The following is a 17,213-nucleotide window of genomic DNA, read 5'->3' as shown; positions in this document are numbered from 1 at the left end:
ATCGATGACCTGCTGCATAGATGTACTGGGGGATGATTGTATGGAGAATTTCAGCCATATCCTAATGTCTGTCAGCATTTCCAGATACTTGTACCTTGGAGCCAACGTGGGAAAGCAGAGCAGCTTGTGGCTTGCTTGCAGCATCCCAGAAGTGATGATTTTGGCCACAGCTGCTGCAAGTTTGAGCAGCCCCAATTCAGAGCACTGGAAAATCAGTGGCATAGTAAAATTGTAGGTATTAGAGCAATAGAAACCTCATTAACAGGGATGAAAAAAAGAAAAAATCCTCTCACTGGCAGGAAGCAACATTAACTGCCTTTTGACCTGTGGCAAATATACGCTTCTGCTCTAGGGTTTGGTTGGGGGTTTTTTTTGTCACCTTAGGGCAGGGAAATGATGGAGGAAGTTGAAAAATTCCACTGTGAGGCACAGCTGAGGGCTGAGGATTTCTTCATAGTCTAAACCTTGCTTGTCCAGTAGTTAATTGGGTAAGTTAGATGCAGAGTTAATATTGAATAAGAAATTCTCTCTTCTGTAAAATTTCCTTTTTATTCCAATTTAGAGCAAAAATTTTAACATCTCTTCTGTAGCAACTAAAAAAATTAATAATTTGGAGCCTTAAAAATACATCTATAATCTTTAAATGTAAAATATTAAAGTAGAATTCAAAAACAAAAGAGTAGATTCGATGAAATTATGTTTTTTCTTCTGCCATCCCATTCAGAATGGGCATTTTCTTTTGAAACTTGTTTTGAAAAATTGCATTTTCAAAGGAAATTTGTTCCATTGAAAACACAGTAAAATCAGCCTCGAAGATACCTTGTTAATCTTCAGATTCATAATAGGTTTTATTCTTCCTGTTTCAGGTGGAAGAGAGTCTTAATAAAACACCCATCCAGATGCTTCCGAACGGTATGTCCAGATAGGACTTAGCCTTTTAAAAATTATATTTACAAAGCAGGAAAGCTAATAACTGAAGAATAAAAAGATGGGGGGTAACTTCTAGAAATTTTGTTCTGTGTGAGAGATTGTGATCCTTAGCAAGAAGTTGATGATATGTCTATTTTTTTTTGTCTCACGGATATCTGTGATCGGAGTTCTTTTGGATTAAAATATCTCCCCATCATTTCTCCTTCCACTTGAGGAGCCAGTTAATCCTCATCTGCTCTTGACCCAGGGGCAGAGGCTTGCACTGCTTCCCAGTGCCAGTGGGCAGTAAGATGCCTCCACTCCCATTCACTTGGTACCATGAACATCATCAGTTTAGCAGGGAGCCTGACGCTTGCTGATTGCCAGCCTGGTTTTGTGACTCTGGAAACAGCTATGGTCCTTCTGATCTGCCCTTAAGCCCACCTTTTTGCTGGTTCAGGTGACAGTGGCTTTGTGAGTACAATGTTGTCCAAGCAGCGGGCTGGACTCTGATCCCTTTGGTGTCAGGGTGAATCTGGCAGGGCTGCGTGGCCTTTAGCAACCTGTATGTACCCGAATGCAACTGCGCTGGTGTTACTGCAAAGCAGAGGAAGGAGGTCGGTCTGGTTTGCTGCCTTCACCGCTGCCTGTTGGAGAGCCATCCAGTGAAACTGCCGTGGAGGTGAGGGCGCACGTGGCCCGGCCTTAGTTCAGACTCTGCAGCAAGAGGGGCGGAGGTGTGACCCCTTTCCCAATGGCGATGCTCACACTGCACGGGATGGGAAGGGGCAGGCTGCCTGCTGACTCCCTGTCTTTCCCTTCCCTGGTCCCCTTTAGACCCTTGTGACTCCCAGCCATGCCAGAACGGGGACACGTGTGTCCCAGAGGGGCTGGACAGATACCACTGCCTCTGCCCGGTGGGCTACAGAGGAGGCATCCACTGCGGTAGGTGGGAACCTGTGCTCTTCCTTCTGGGCTGTGTCCTGCCTTTGCAGCGCCCCTTGCACAGCCACGGGGACGATGGGGTCGGACTGCAGCCACCGGGCTTTTCTCCAGGAGACAGGCTGAGCTTGCTCATGCTGGTTATGGCTCTGTCAGGCCCAGTGGCTGGGTCTTGCTGCTTAGAAACCTCATGGGTGCGGGCAGCACTGATTACAGACAGTGTCATACCTTGTGTGGTGTGGTTTCTAAATGCAGGTGCCAGGTGAGCAGGAGAATAGCGAAACTGGGGGAGGCACATAGGTGTGCCTGTTGGTCCCCTCCCAGTACACATGGGCACAAGAGGGACTCCTGATTTTGGGGGTGCGATGTAAGAAACCCAGGAAGGTCCTGATCTTAAAAAAATGCCTTGTACTTTCTTCCCCCTGAATCAAGACTCGCACTTTAAAGTGTCTCAGGGTGTTACAGGTGAGGGTCTGGTGCTTGGACTCTCTCCTTTCTCCAATACACGATACGCTGAAACTCGTAAGTGTTTTCCCCAGAGTACTAAGAGAGTGGAGTTGTAATTTCTAATTTGAAGTTTGCCATCCAAAAGTTCAGGGATCCCCCCAGAGTCCCCTAGATACCTCCTGTCTCTGAAGGCTTATGTGGCATCCAGCCAAAATAAACCTGGCACGATTGTCCTCCAGCTCATGACATGTCTGGCAAACCATTTAGGTTACTGGGCACAATGTCCCTACTCCACACCACAGGGCTTCCAGCAGGCCCCAGCTGAGGTGCCTGGCACACTTGTCTTGTTGCCCTGTGAATGATGAATTGCTGTCTCCCTTTTCAGCACCAAAGCTGAGCCTCCAGTGTGGTGTGGCTCTCCTTTTCCTGATGGACAGCTCGGCAGGGGTCACGCTGGAAGGGTTCCTGCGCTACAAGGCGTTCCTCAAGAGGTTCCTCCAAGCAGTGATGGGCCAGGACTCACCAATGAATGTGGGGGTGGCCCAGTACGATAACGATGTCAGGATACCCATTGAAGTGGGCCAACACAAGGATGCGTTCGGTCTCATAAAGAGCATTGATGCTTTGAATTTCAGTGGGGGAGGAACCCTGACAGGCAAAGCCCTGCAGTATATTGCACAGCACGGGTTTAGGAGCACCCCAGTCTCTGCAGACATACAGGATGATCTGCCGCATGTGGTTGTCTTGCTTACTGACTCCAAGTCCCAGGATCCAGTGGCAGAAGCTGCTAAGAACGTGAGGGACCAAGATCTCTTCTTGATTGGTGTGGGCAGCAGCCTCATGAGAGCAGAGCTGACCAAGGTGACTGGCAATCCAAAGCAGGCAATTCTTGACTCAGACCCCCAGGACCTGTTCAGCAGGATCCCAGAGCTGCAGAGGAGAATCTGCAGTGTGGACAATCCTGAAGGTAAGACAACCTGTGATTAGTTTTATTTGCAGGACCAAATCCTTATCTCCAAATTGAGAGGGAAGAATTTTCAAATATCCACATAAAAGCTCATGTCTGTGCAAAAAAAATGTGCACTTTCTTCAAGACTTCAAGTCCTGAGGGCCAGTCCCCAGCTGGGAAAAAATTGATTCTGATGCCAAGTTTGAAACAGTTGCATGCTGAGTGTGAGTGACAGTGTCTGATGGACAGCTTTTCAGAAAGGATTGCAGTCCTGGGTTGCAGGCGTTAGTGGTGGCGAAAGTGCTTCTAGTTAAAATGCCATGCTTTGTTTCTCGTTCAAAATAGTCCAAGTTTAACATCTAGCTATTCGCTTTTGTTAATGTTTTAACCTGTTTGTAAGATCAAATGAAGAAGCATGTTGAGCTTCAGCACAATCAAAGGTCCTTTTAATCTCTGGGCAAGCCCGTGGCTCCGTCAGGGTTAGGAAGAACTACAGCACTCTCTCTTTGAGGTGACAGTTTCTACCTGGAGCTTTTCAGTGTGCTCCTTTTCCAGCGGTATTTTCAGCTGTGTTGTTATAAAAACAAGCTACTGTACCATGAAATTAACTACAGTGCCAAGGATGAAGGGGAAGAGATGGCAAGGTTCAATGAGTCAGGGTAATAACATATCATTTCCTGAGACTGAATTGCTGCTTTCATTTCATGTGCAGGTAATCGCTGTTTGCACTAGATAGGCTGGGAGCAAGGGCGATGTAAAGATAAGCCCTTCATTCAGTCTTCTGCTCCCAAGTACAAAACTCATAACAGAACCATTGTCTGTGAGAGAACTTTAAAAAAATTATGACTCGTGATAAAAGTATTTGAGAAACAGACCCTGCCTCTGGACGCCTGGAATATTGTATTTATTCTGAGGCTCAGCTGAAAAGAGACCAGGAAAAAAAACAATGATCCAGATCTAAGAGAAAAGATCCCAAGCATTAAATATATATGAATCTGATTAATGGAAATACAGGCTCTTGGGATCGTCAAAGGGTATAATCCCTGAAGTGCAAGAAGCTTATTTAAGATGATGCTGTGTTAATGGTAGGCTTGAGTTCAGAGAATGGTGTCTGGGCAGAACAGCATGATTCTGCCAAACGGGGACTGCAAGGTTACTCTGTGGAGCAGCCATGGGGGGAAGTGGTGTATGCAAGGTGTGAAGTAGAGCACCATGGAAGAGCTCTCTGGGTAGCCACCAGCACCTGGAAGAGGAATGGTGTGTCCAAGAGATCTGGCTTTCATTGCCAGCAGCTCTGCCAACCTACAAAGAAAGCAAAAGTGTGCATCCCTGAGGATACGCTGTCAGGCAGGACCCCATCTGAGGTGTCCCGTGATGACAAAAATGTTGTTGAACCCAACTTGCCTCCATATAAAATCAACAGGAACTAAAGACTGAGATGTCTCAGATCTAGGATTTGACTTCAAAAAACCTGAATTTCAATGTTAATTTTGCCAGTCTTAGGCGTAGGTTGAGAATTGATGTGCACATACCATTATCTGTACAGGGAGAATGAACACAGCATGTGCTAAGCTGTACTAACCACCCTGATGTATAGGGATAGAATTAATATTCTTTCCTTCTCCCCCTTTTCCTACTCCCTATGATTTTTTGTACCGCAAAGGGCAAGGCTAGCAGTTCCATCCTTTCACCATGTAGCTGTTCAGCAAAGGAATTTCACATCCTTACCAACGCTGTGGTGATGTTGCCAGCAGACTGGAAGCAAATTTCTCTGGGATGCTGCTACTTAACCTAATGTATGTGCAGCAAGGCAGCATGAAACACTTGCCAGCCCTGCTGACAGCTGAGCCCTGTTAAGAAGGTTGGGAAAGCTGTAACATACTTCATGAGAACAAGGTTAATAATGACTTGGGCCATGGTTTGCAGGCTTTTCTCTCAAACCTCCTAGAAAAGAAACCCAGAAATTTTTCCTGTGTTGTTTTCTATTCATGCCATCCCTGCTTTCCACCTGACTTCTTATCCTTGCTCCTCTTTGGTGGAAACTCAGATCCTCTCCAGGGCAAAGTGGGGTTTGAACTCCAGGGGTGTTTGGGGTTGTAAACTGCTTGGAGCAGGCATGTGTCTTGCTCTGCACTGGCAGTGTCTGGCTGTAAGGGGCTCAGAGGTGCTTATGTGTTCAGTACGCAGCTCTGAAGATGCTAAATTTTGCTTTTCTTTGATATGCAGCCTAACATGATGTCACTCTTTTAAGCTTTATTAAGAATATTCTCCTCCAGATTAGAACATGTAGCAAAGCCATTCTTCATCCTCTTCTTTAGGTTAAATGCAGAGGAGTTTGTCCTCTACAGCAAGACGGGTTTGTGAGCTTGCACCCTCTGCCATGTTAATGTGGTTTTCCAATCCCATTAGCCCTAGATGATGTTTTTTGATGCCTGGGGTATATAGTTGCTGTTATTTGTGTAGCATTCCTGATGGACATGGGTCCTAGCTATTAATGCTCTGTAGGGGTGCCTGAGCCTGCTGTCCTGCTTGTGTTTGTTGCAGAAGCAAAAAGCCCCATGAACCTGTGCAAACCCAACCCGTGCATGAACCAGGGTGTATGCATCCTTGGGCCTGGGAGCTACCGGTGTGAATGCCACGGCTGGGAAGGACCTCACTGTGAGAGCAGTAAGGATCAGCAGATGGTGGCCACGGCAGGTGTCATCTGTTCTGCCTAGCCCCTCTGAACGGGTCCCACATCTTCATCTCTTCCTTGAGCAGAGGTGTGGCTGTAACTCTTGGGTAACTGTTTGGTGACCAGGTCTTGGTGCTGATGTGGCCTCTGTCACATGGGGAGTGGAGAGGTTTGGGCTGCTGAAGGGAACAAGGGCTTCTGTCAAGCAGCTGTGCCCTGTTTTATGCATTCACTAAGCAAGCTGACTGAGAGGAGCCCAAGAAGGTCTAATAATTTAGGTATTCTTCCGTTCTGTTCTGTTCCTTTTTTCCCCCTCTGCCCTGCTAGAAGAAACAATCCCTCCTTGACTCCTGGGGTGGAAAACTCTGGCTCCCTTTTAATTGGAGGGAGTGTTTCTGTTGGAGCATGACCTCCTCCCTATTGCTTTCCATGTCTTCCATGGTGCAAAAGCCTCCCCTTTGCCTTACTCCTCCTCAGCACAATAGCAAAAGGAGGTGGTGAGCTCCCAGCTCCCTACAGGTGGTCTGTGCCCATAGTGAGAAGCTGCCAATTAAGTGGGTTTCCCCCTTGACCAATATTCTGCTCTTTACCTGACCCCAGGAGTTATGTCTGTCAGCTAAGGCCAAGAGGTGCTTGGTGGGTTGTAATGGGCTGAGCATGAGCTTATCCCTTGGTTCTAAAGCCCCTGTCCCACATCTGTGCTTCCCTTCTGCAACAGGAGTTCTCCGGGGTAATTCTCCAAGATCCCCAAGTCTTCCTCTGCACTCCCATGTGTGATGGAGTCCAAGGGGTTTGCGGCATTTCTCCAGGGTCCCTCGGCACACCAAAAGGCATGTGGATCAGAGACACTGACACAGATGTGCAGAGTGCTCCAGTTCTCCGTCCAGGAACACTTACTGCCACATGCAGGCACGATCCAGCAAGCCATCACTGTCCTTGGCAATGACTGAGTTGCTCCAGCACAGGGGCTGTGCTGATGCCGTTCCCAGTTCCTGCACTGCACAAACTGGGCTTCCCAGTGTGCCCTTTCTTTTTTAATCGAAGTAAATATTTGTGTTTAAGTATTTATTATTTTTTGCATTTTGCATTTCCTCTTCCAGATTCTAGTGTCATGGGATAGTTTTTTTGAACAGACTTCTTTCTTGCGAGATCTTTGGGGTGGTCTAAAAATGTGTACAAGTCTGAGCAGTTCTGGAGCTCCTGCTGAAGGGGTGTAATGTAGATTACACACTGGCAGTCCAGTGCTGGAGTGAGCGGCATGTTACATGCAGGAAGATTAGGAAGAGGAAGCAGAATTGATTAGGAGCGTCTATTCTGTTTTGTAAGTTGTCCATGCTGCTTTCTTCTCTGAATTTATTTGGAGTGATTGAATATGAATATAGTTTAGCTTCATAGGCGTTTTGTAGCCATGTAATTCTGATAAGGAGGGGTTTGAAAAGGATTGGTTTTGCAAGAGCATTTAATGGTTTATTCAACTCCAAAGCAGTGCTGTGACAGTGTGCGTTGCTGTTTTTCAGTGAGTGCGTTGACTGGTTTTCTCCTAGATTTGATCCAGGTCAAATCCAGTTACCTGTGCTGCAAACACCCCAAGTAAGGACGGTCCCCCAACTTTGTTTGCAAACAAAGGTCTGACCTGTTGTAGACTCTGGATGAAGCTATGGTTTGTATCATCCTGCTGGTCTTTGGACTTTGGTCTGTGTGCTTTGAAGTTGAACTCCATTCTTCCCCTCCCAGCCTCACTCTTGTCAGCCAGCCACAGTCTGACCTGGAGGGGACAGGACCAAGACAACTTCCTGAGCAGCTTTGCATGGGTGCTGGGAGCAGAGCGTGGTAGGCAACGTGCAGGTTAGAGGAGGAAGAAGCTTGGACCTCTCCTCCCAGATCTTGGTCACCTTTTCCTTTCTCCTCCTGCTGGCCACCTCTTTGCTCTCTCCTTTGCTGGTGCATATTTTTCTTTTATTCCTTCTTTTTAGCCCATTCCAGGTCAGGTCTGACCTTGTCTTTTTGGTACTGTTTCCACGGCTCAGAGCTTTGTCATGTCACTTTGCTCTCCTTGTGGAGCTGCCTGGGGAGAACAGGGTGCTTGTCCTGGCCTGAGCACAGACGGTGAGCATTTCTGCCTCCCCTTGTTTTAAGCTGATCTTGTCCCCAGCACAGCAGTGGTCTCTCTAGCACAAGCTGGGCCTCTGGTGGGCTGTGATGGTTCACGTGTCTCCAAAGACAGTTTGGCCACATGCCTGCACCCTTCTGAGCATCAGCCTCACGGGATCCCTGGATCAGTTTGCCCAGGAAGCTGTGAAATTTATGCAGTTGCTCCCCCAGGGCGTGTGGTTCACAGTGTTGGGTTGTTCTGTGCTGCCTTTCCCATGGCATCCGTCGCCTTGGGAGAGCAGGAGCAGCTCTGGGCAGGGCTGGGGCAGAGATGTTAACTGTGACTGCCAGCAGTCATGAAAATAGCGTCTGTTGTTCCCAGAAGAAAAATCCCTTCACCCAGGTGTCTTGGCCCTATGTTTGAATAGTAATGTTAAAAGTACAAAGAGAAGCACAAGTAACTGTGCAGGTTTGTTGTCGAAAGAAGAATGGTCTAAAAGCACTCTTGGGGGTGAAAGCTGGCAGTGAGACTGGAGCAGTACTGTTGTACCTTGTGGGAGAAACCAGGCTGGGAGAAAGAATTTCTTCTTTTCATTGTTATCTTAGTAGATTGTCTGTGTCCTACAGCACAGCAAAATAGAAGGAAGGGCTGATGTTTGGGAGAGAAAGAGTAACTAACCTATTAATGTTACCTACTTGGGCACCGCTGTAGTTAAGTGTTGCCTGAGCTGTAAAACCGTCGCTCGTCTCTTCGTGTAGGGAGAACAGGCTAGATGAGGCTCACAGCTGACAACAAAGATGTGGTTGGTGTTTTATGGCGCAGGACTGTCTGTAGAGCCAGCTGGGTTCCAGCCAGACTGCTCCGAAACTCTCCCTGGCCTCCCCACTCATCCTCTGTGGTGTGACGGGTCAGAGGCTGCCGTGTCTCGCCCTCGCTGCCCTGTTGGGTTTGCAGCTCCCCGGCAGTTTCTGTGCTATAGTTTCTCCGACAGCATCATTAGTTCCCTCTTCACAGGCATCTGTCCTCTGCAGGATCAGTCTTCCCTCTCAAATGGAAGCATATTCCCCTTGTCTGGCAGGCAGCTCTGGAGCTGGGACATGCTTTCCTGCCCTAATACAAGTGCCTAAAGGGCCTTGTGTCCCTGTTGCAGGATAGTTTGTACAGCGCTGCTGAGCACTTTGCTTTGTGGCAAGTGCGGTTCGCTGTAATCTTTGTAAGTTCTCTTTGTTTTAGTACAGAGCTAGTATGTACCTCTTTCGAGTGCATGGGCTTTACTGGGACAAAAGATGCTTGCCTGGGTCCTGAGCTGGGGGAAACCCCGCATTTGTACCATCCTGCTCGTTTTAAGCACAGACAGACAAACCTCTGTGTGCGATTCAGGAATCACAGACTGCAAAATCTCACGCAGGGGACAACATTTTCATGCTGGATGGGATACATCTAGCTCTGTGCATCAGTTTGTCACATAGAGATGGCATGAAAGATTGGAAACTCATGGAGCAGCTTCAGGAAAGCTGGTTCCTAAACCCAGTCCTTAAGCTCTGGGTACATCTGGCTGAGGTCTTGGTGCCTATGTGTCGGGGCTATACGTGTGCTGTGACTGTGACCTTCCTCCCAAATGCGGCTGATCGCTGAAGCCTCGGATGGTTTTGCAGATGTGCGGTGGCAGTGGCAGCACCCAGCAGCTCTCCTTTTGTACAGGCCAAAGCACTTTGCAAGGTAAGAATGTGGTGGGGCTTTGGGAGGAGGTGGGAAAAGCCAAACTGATAACAAAGGTCAGGATATACTGGATGGTCACAGGCAAGCAGGGTGCTGCTGAGTAGTTGTTGGAGCAGTTTTGTTTTTCTTTTTGAAAAATCAGTTTGAATAATGTCTAGGCCCTTTCTCCTGCAAATTTTAATTAAAAAAGAGTAAGAAAGCAAGTGGCTTGGGTCTCTGACGTGATCCCTTATTAAATTCACTCTCACAGACTTGCTTTGATTTGGCCAGAAATACTTAAAAAGAACTTACCTGATGGGAGCTCATTCCCTTAAGGCTGGGTTGATGTTTGCACCCGGCACAGCCACCGAGGAGGTGGGGTCCCTGCAAAGCCAGCGCTAATCCTGTCTGGCATCAGGGGAGTGCAGAGGATGATGTCTGTGCCAGGTCACCTTAGATGTCTGGGCTGCTGTTACTCACGGAGCTGTGAATTACTCTCGCCCTGTAGGATTGCTGGGCGAGCCTTGGCTGGTTGTGGGGCATGTGCTGACTTCAGGGGAGAGCCTGTTTCTCCTTTAAGAAACTGGGATTTAAGCAAGTACCATGAATTTCACCCCCTTTAGCCTTACCTTCCCTCAGCAAGCAAAATCACACCTATTTGTGATGACTAAATGTGTTGGTGCCTGTACTGCAAAGGCTGCAGCAGGGAAGCTGGGCTTCGGACCCCTCTGTGCCACCCTCCCCGGGCACCAACAGCCAGGGCCGGGCTGCGTGAGGTCTGCTGAAGCTGTCCTGAAAGCACCTGGCTGCTTCTTTTTTCCTTTAAAATCTGGTGCTTTATGTGTGTCTTAGTTGCAAATCACAAGCTCTCCTGATCAGCTAGGCGTGACCCCCAGTAGCTGTTGTAGGGTTGCTCTGTGTATCCAAAGCAGGAACTGAAGGTACTTAGGTGATAAACTTGCTTAGAAAAAGGGTTTGTAGCGGCAAATTTAGTTCCAGATGAATACGGGCTTCTGCTTGCGACACGCTGCAGGCCCTGTAGTGCCCTGACTGCATTGTGCACAGGTGAGAGTCACGCTGGGAATAACTAACAAAGTGTTAATAATAAGCATGAAATTACGTGTTAGGCATTCGGTAGCAGTAGGAGCTCTGCCTCCCAACACAGCTGTGTCTCTGGGCCTGATCCTTAAACATGGTATTTTGTAGGAAGAGACTGCATTTGGGCCAGGCACAAGGGCTTTGTGGTGCTTGGGGGAGCGAACCCTTCAGTCTGGGTGCAGCCATGACCCTTGGCAGCTGTGTTTGCTGCCAGGATGGTCCGTGGGGATCAAAAGGCAGAAATGTGCTTGGGGGCAGCTGGTGCTGGTGCTGAGGGGTTGGAAAGCAGCCATAGGTGATGGCCAGTGCTGCTGGGGAAGGGCAAAAGCAATTGCTACTTCCCCTTCAGCTCACGCAATCAGCAATCCCAAACCGAGTTGTTCTGGCCAGATTCCTGGGTTCAGAGGCTGTCAGGACACTAATGGGCTTGTTGGCAGGTTTGTGTCAATGGGTGGGCTAGGAAAGGCAGGGGAGCGGGACCTTCTCCAGGACTTTGTGCTGTAGCTTCGCTGCCTTCCCAGGCTTGCTGCCGGAGCTAGTAGTGGTACAGCCACCAAAAGATACTTCACGGGTGCCTGTTCTGTAATGACTGGCCTCAACCACTTTCTTCACTTAACTGTTTTCCTTCCTTTCTAGCGAAACCCCATCCTGGTTTTCCCAACCATGACCGCAGCAGGCACCAAGCCTTGCAGACAGTTGCTATCTAGTGGCCAGAGGAAGGTACTGGATGTATTTCTCTCTGCTGGTTTTGTGCAAGAGGACTGCGCTATGGAGATACAGGCCGGAGTCTGTTCCAGGTATTCATGCAGATTGTCAGGGTTATTGCTATTTTTCAGTGGGTTAGCTGTCCAGAATTTTTTTTGGTTGACAGTGCATTAACTATAGAGGGCTAAATTATTTAAGATACAGTCCATTGCAGTTACAGACGGCATAGCTAAGGAACTTTAGTAACAGAGTCGAGAGACTGGGGGTGTGATGTGCTTGAAATGCACTGGCAAGTAGAGCAGGGACAAGCCACATTACAAAGAAAAAACACTAGTAACATAATATACTCAACATTTTATTATAAAACCCTCTAAAGCGCCACTTTATAGGTCACAGTTACAACAAAGGAAATGCCTTGAGTTAGGAAAACAATGGGGATGCAGAGACATTGTTTAACACTTCTTGTCTGGGGAACACGTGTTGCTCAGGACTTGCCTTGCCTATGTTTACCACCCCCTGATGGAGATATCCCAGCAGGACCACTGAAGTTGGCTGGGCTGTGGTGGGGAAAGCAGAGCTGCTCTCGTTCATCCATCGCTGTCTCAGTACCACTGTGAAATGTCTGGACAACTTCTAGAGGACGACAGCAGGGTGTACAGTGAGGACATGGTACTACACATACATTTAAGGGGTAGAGACGGTCTCCTGCCAAGCTCACTATGGGTCAAAACAAAAGCTTCATGGTGTCTGTGGCCTCCCTGTGCTTTGGAGAGGAAAGTCCCCTGGGTCCTGAAGCAGAAGTTCCAGTGGTTTATTTGCATGGATTTTTCCTATGTGCAGCCCTTGCACAGGGACAGACCTGACAGCTAGGGCTGATTGATGTACTCCTGAGGCCTGGGATTAGCAATTCCTTCATCTGCACCACAGTGAAGATGTCAAAGTAAAAAAAAAAAAAACAAACAAAACAACAAAAAGGGGGGGGGGGGGGCAGGGGGAGTAAGTGCTCTGTTGCACCCCAGCTCTGTGGTAATGGCAAGCAAGCCCAGAGCCCCTCATCAGCATGTTGTCATTCACCCCAGTGCCACCACAGGCTCCAGGTGTCGGAGCCCTGCACCCCCAGAGCTTTTGGGCCTTTGTGTGAAGAAAGAGCATCTGTTTAGAGGTGGACTCAGGCCTGTGAAAGGTTTTCAGGGGTTAGGAAGGCACAACATTTTGCCTGTTTTTACCCTGGGTTGAAGTGCTGTCTATTGGTATAGCTGCAAGGACCCCAGGAACACCCCAGCCAGGGTACTGGTGCTGCTTTAGCTTTGCAGGGTTGGAAAGCAGCTGCAGCCCTGGCACAGTCAACCCAGTTACTGAGCCTGGGCTCCAGGGCTAAAGGACCATCAGAAGAGACAGGCAGAGGTGTCCCCAGGCCACCAGCCACGACAGCAGGTTACAGGGAGGAGAGGGTGTATGGACTTCTGACGCTCCCCCTACCCCCTTCAGATTTCAGTGTCTCTCAGCTTAACAGTTCCAAATGCCCAACATCTTCTATTACAGAGCTTGGCGAGGGCAGAGAAGGGTGGGCTTTGTGGGCCACACTGGAAGGGCCCAAAGGCTAGATTAAGGTTAATAATTTGGAAGTAAGGGTGACAGCACCAAGATGGGGTGGTTCAATCTGGACCAAGAACCTGGAGAAGAGCAGGTCAGGCTGCTGGGCCCTGCCCATGTGGAGGGGCCCCTTTCGCACGGGGATACCCTCAGCAGATTGTACAGCTGTGGCTCTATGAGGACCAGAGAGCATCAGCAAAGTGGTGCTTGCAGCTGGGGCAGGAGCACCCAGACAGCTTTACCTCCCCTCCCCTGAGAAAGGGCAAGCCCTGAATGATACATAGGGATCCAGCTTCCCCATACAACAGCTGAGCAGGCCTGGGCCTTTTGTAAATTATTAATAAACCTTCAACTATATATTTTTTTTCTCCCCCAGAACAAACTCTTCAGGTGAAGCAGAACAAGATCTTCAAGAAAATTAACTGAATCTGCTTGGAAGATCATCTTTGCCCAGAGCTCTTGGTGCCACCAGTCTGTAACACAGCTTACAGCATGAGAAGGTGAGCAGGGATCTTCCTCCGTACTCTGGCAAGTCTGCAGCTGGCTGGCAGGAGTAAGCACATGCTGGGATGCATCAGGACACAGATTGAAACCCCCCTGGACAGGTTGCTGCATGCTTCTCTCTCCTTCATGTCTCAAGCATCACTCAGGTGTGGGTAGCGCCCTTGGCTGAAGGCTGGGTGAAATGCAGCTGCGTGATGACTGGCAGCAAGACAGGTGAGACTTTAGTTGGCTGCAGTTTGCCATGACAGGTTGAAAACCACCGGGTTATAAAGAACAGCAAAGGACCCTTCTGAACACACTACTGTCACTAGTATAGAAACCTTAATAACTCACTGATAAGCCTTCAGAGTAGAAATACACAAAACATCCCTATGTACAGTAACATTCTTGTTTACGTCAACTGGGTTAGGAATTTGATGCAAGGATTGCCACTGGTTGTTATTGTTTTAGCTACGTGATTGGGACTTGTCTGGAAAGAGCGAGATCATTTGGGATAACTCGTAGCGGCAGCTGTTGACTCCATTGCTGCATCTGAGCAGTTGGCGCGGCATGGAGGAGGCACCTGGTGTGTGGTTGTGTTGCACACCCAGTCTCCACCTACAGATAACTGAATCCCCTTGGCCATGCGTGAGCAATTCCAGTCTTTAGTTCATCTCTGAAAAACGTGGTTCTAACTAGCTCCCTTCTTCTCCCATTCCTGCCAAGGAATAAAGGCAAATTAGTCAAAAGGCAAATCTGGCAAGCCACAGTAGCCATAATGTGCACAGGATCAACCCGATCATCTGGTACCAGAGTGGTTTTGGCCATAGGGTGTGTCAGGGATTTTAAGCATTTAAGCTTATCTGTATTTAATAATTTAAAATTGCAGCCAAGGCAAACCCAGGTGAAAAGACCAGAGGAAGACCAGGCTGGCTGGCTCTGAGTGGTGCTCAGTCAGGGGTGCTTCCCAGATGTGGGACACCCCCCCACCGCCCCATCCCACCAGAAGGCAGTCTGCTCCACTGCTACGAGGGAAAAGCAGCGGCTGTCCCAGGTGGATTTTTCTCCTGTACCGGTTGGTGTGTTACCTTAGCTTTCTGTAGGACCGTTCCCTTCCCTGTCACCATGACTGATAAAGGACGATTTTTTAAAGCCGTTGCTGAATTGACTGGTGAGTTCTCCGCGCTGCTTGCTGCACTAGCACTTTTTGCTTGAATCTACAATAAAAATAATAGAAAGGGTGATGACTTCAGACTACTGAGATTGCTGCCTTTTCCATCTCCTAGTCAGTCACATCCGCTTGCACAGAGGCGCATTTTTTTCAGTGACATGTCTGTTTTGAAGTACAACCAAGACGTGTGTGTGTGGTGTGTTTGGGTGTTGAGGACTCAAGCAGAGGTACAGAGGGGCTCAGGTGGTGACCATCTCCATTTCATGGGAACCAAGCTCCCAAGAAGGAATTCAGATGCCTGAATCTCCTTCCCCGTAAACATCCCTTTGCTCAGCTGAGCACAAGGTGCTGGGTCCTGACCTGCATGGCCCTGGAGGGCGTCACTCAAGGTCCTACAGGAAAGTACAGCCCCTCTCTCACCTCCCCCTTGCTGCTGTTACCTCATTATATTATATATAATAATACAGTACTTAGGGATGACATATAACTATAATCTATACAATTATATAAGGTTATATATGATCATATTATACTGTATTAATTATTACATTATTAAGCAAACTGAGGAAGTGCAACTGCCTGGCTGCTGGGAAGCTGCTGTGCATCCCAGGGGTGCCCCCCACGTACCCGGGGGGCTGCATTCTCCAAATGCGTGGTGTCCACTGCAGTGCCCAATGTCACAGGACCAGACTCTGCCTTCTTCAGATTCTCCTTCACCTCCACCAGGCTCAGCTCCAGGTCAACCCTCCGACTCTCCTTCCTTTTGCATTCTTCTTCTATCTCCTTCAGCCTCTGCTCCAGGCTCTTTTCTGTGAAGGGAGGGGTACCAGGTACTTGGGGAGCTTATGAGGGTAGCAGGGACCAGGGCACGTCCTGTGCGTTTTCCCCCAGGAGGGACTGTGGCAGAGCAAGCTCTTGCTCTAGTGCAGTTTGGGCTATGTGCTTTGGCTCAAAGTGCCAGTTCTCCCCCTTGCCCCTTCTGGTCCCAGCTGGGCCAGGTTCAGTGCCCCCTCCTTCCCTGTGATCCCACCTTGGCTCACTTCCACACATCACACCTTGCCCTGCTGTACCTGTGCTGCCCCCAAGCATTTCCTTCAGCTCCCGCCTCTCCTTGCGCAGCTGTGTGAGCTGAGCCCGGATTTCATCCTTTTCCTTCTCCAGCCGTTCCTTCTCCTCTGTAAAACGCTTCACCTCTGCCTCCGTCCTGTTCTTGCCCAGCTTGGTTTCCACTGCTGCTGCTAGAAACATGAGCCACCAACACAAGCTCAGTCAGGGGAAAAAGTAGGAGGGAAAATCTTTTCAGGTGCTTGGAAAGAAAATGAATGAAGGTCTGGAAAGTCACCAGTTGGGAAACTTAGCTTAGCCCCTTGGGCACTGTAAAGCTACTGTACAGTAGTGGGAAGCTGAACTCGGCTCCCTGTGAGCACCACCTCCCTCCAAGCCCCTGCTGCAGCAGGCACCTGCTGTCCCCCCGTGCAGCCTGCCCACCTGGCAGTGGCATCTTGGGCCGGTGTGCGGGCAGTAGCTGGGGGCTGCCCGCTGTCACTGCGCCCAGCGGTGCCTCAGGGGCTGGCTGGGGGAAGGCGATGTTCTGCTGCTGGGGCTGGATTTTGATGGCGGGCATCCGTGGCAGTGCCTCGTTGGGCTCTGGCTTCTCCAGGTGTTTCTGTGGGGGGAAAACAAAGCGGGATGAGGCAGTGGTGGGCAGTGGCTCAGTGATGAAGCCTGGCCCCGCACCACAGTTCAAGACAGTACCTGCTCCGAGGTCTCCATCACCTTACTACAGGGCTCGGCCTCCTTAGCCACGAGGGCTGTCTCGGCTGCGCTCTCTGCTGCAGCCTTGCTGGCGGCCCTTTCTAAAGATGGTGAGCCAAGGGGTGAAGGCTGGCATGGCTTCTTTTCAGCAGCGTGTAGGAAGGACTTCACTGGGGTGAGATCCAGGTATACTCTGTCTTGGTCTCCCTGTGGTTTACTCTCACTCTTGGGTACTTCTTCCTGCAAAATGAGAACGTTCTTCTGAAAAGGGACCACCTACTGCAGCCAGAAGTGCAGGAAACATCTCACTGCAGAGCAGCATCACCTCATGCAATCTGGAGAATTTTCCTTAAACCTTAGAGAAACTACAGCCCGATTCTCTTAAGTCATTCCATACAGGGCTTTTTGGTGTACTGAAGGAAAGGCCCCTCCTGCTCTACTTTAATAGGTCTTTCCAATGGTAGCAGCAGCCCCATGCAAGGATCTCACACACTTGTACATCTAGCACCCCCTGCCAGGTTCTGTGACTTTCCTGGGATAACAGTCCCATCCCTAGCGTGGCCCATCTTTCTTGTCCTTACACACAGGACTTGCTCTCACAGGCATCAAAAGGAATTTTAATAGTGCATTGTTTGGAGCCCAGTTTATTTATCACCAAATCACCATGCTGTTTGCTGATGGAAACTGTGGGATTTTA

General features: G+C 49.1%; 2 protein-coding genes across 4 annotated transcripts in view; one reads left to right on the top strand and one right to left on the bottom strand.

The window, feature by feature from the left end:
* Positions 1-10,303, top strand: part of VWA2 (von Willebrand factor A domain containing 2) — a 29,279-nt gene extending 18,976 nt beyond the window's left edge. Inside the window, exons 10-13 of the mRNA XM_040606828.1 lie at positions 867-912; positions 2,684-3,265; positions 5,792-5,914; positions 6,640-10,303. Of these exons, the coding sequence (XP_040462762.1) occupies positions 867-912; positions 2,684-3,265; positions 5,792-5,914; positions 6,640-6,698 (810 nt within the window). The 3' untranslated portion in view covers positions 6,699-10,303. The remainder of the gene's footprint in view (positions 1-866; positions 913-2,683; positions 3,266-5,791; positions 5,915-6,639) is intronic.
* A 1,553-nt stretch (positions 10,304-11,856) lies between these two features.
* The window catches only part of AFAP1L2 (actin filament associated protein 1 like 2), a 71,372-nt gene continuing 66,015 nt past the window's right edge, over positions 11,857-17,213 (bottom strand). For all 3 annotated transcript variants that reach the window (XM_040606824.1, XM_040606825.1, XM_040606827.1), the window contains 6 exons: positions 16,517-16,756; positions 16,250-16,427; positions 15,832-15,999; positions 15,389-15,570; positions 14,679-14,807; positions 11,857-14,308 (listed from right to left, as the gene is read on the bottom strand). In XM_040606824.1, the coding sequence (XP_040462758.1) occupies positions 14,282-14,308; positions 14,679-14,807; positions 15,389-15,570; positions 15,832-15,999; positions 16,250-16,427; positions 16,517-16,756 (924 nt within the window). In that variant the 3' untranslated portion in view covers positions 11,857-14,281. The remainder of the gene's footprint in view (positions 14,309-14,678; positions 14,808-15,388; positions 15,571-15,831; positions 16,000-16,249; positions 16,428-16,516; positions 16,757-17,213) is intronic.

Source organism: Falco naumanni, chromosome 9 (assembly GCF_017639655.2).
Source record: "Falco naumanni isolate bFalNau1 chromosome 9, bFalNau1.pat, whole genome shotgun sequence".
Lineage (NCBI taxonomy): Eukaryota > Metazoa > Chordata > Aves > Falconiformes > Falconidae > Falco > Falco naumanni.
The sequence above is the reverse complement of the archived record's forward strand: the minus strand, read 5'-3'. Positions and strand labels throughout refer to the sequence as shown.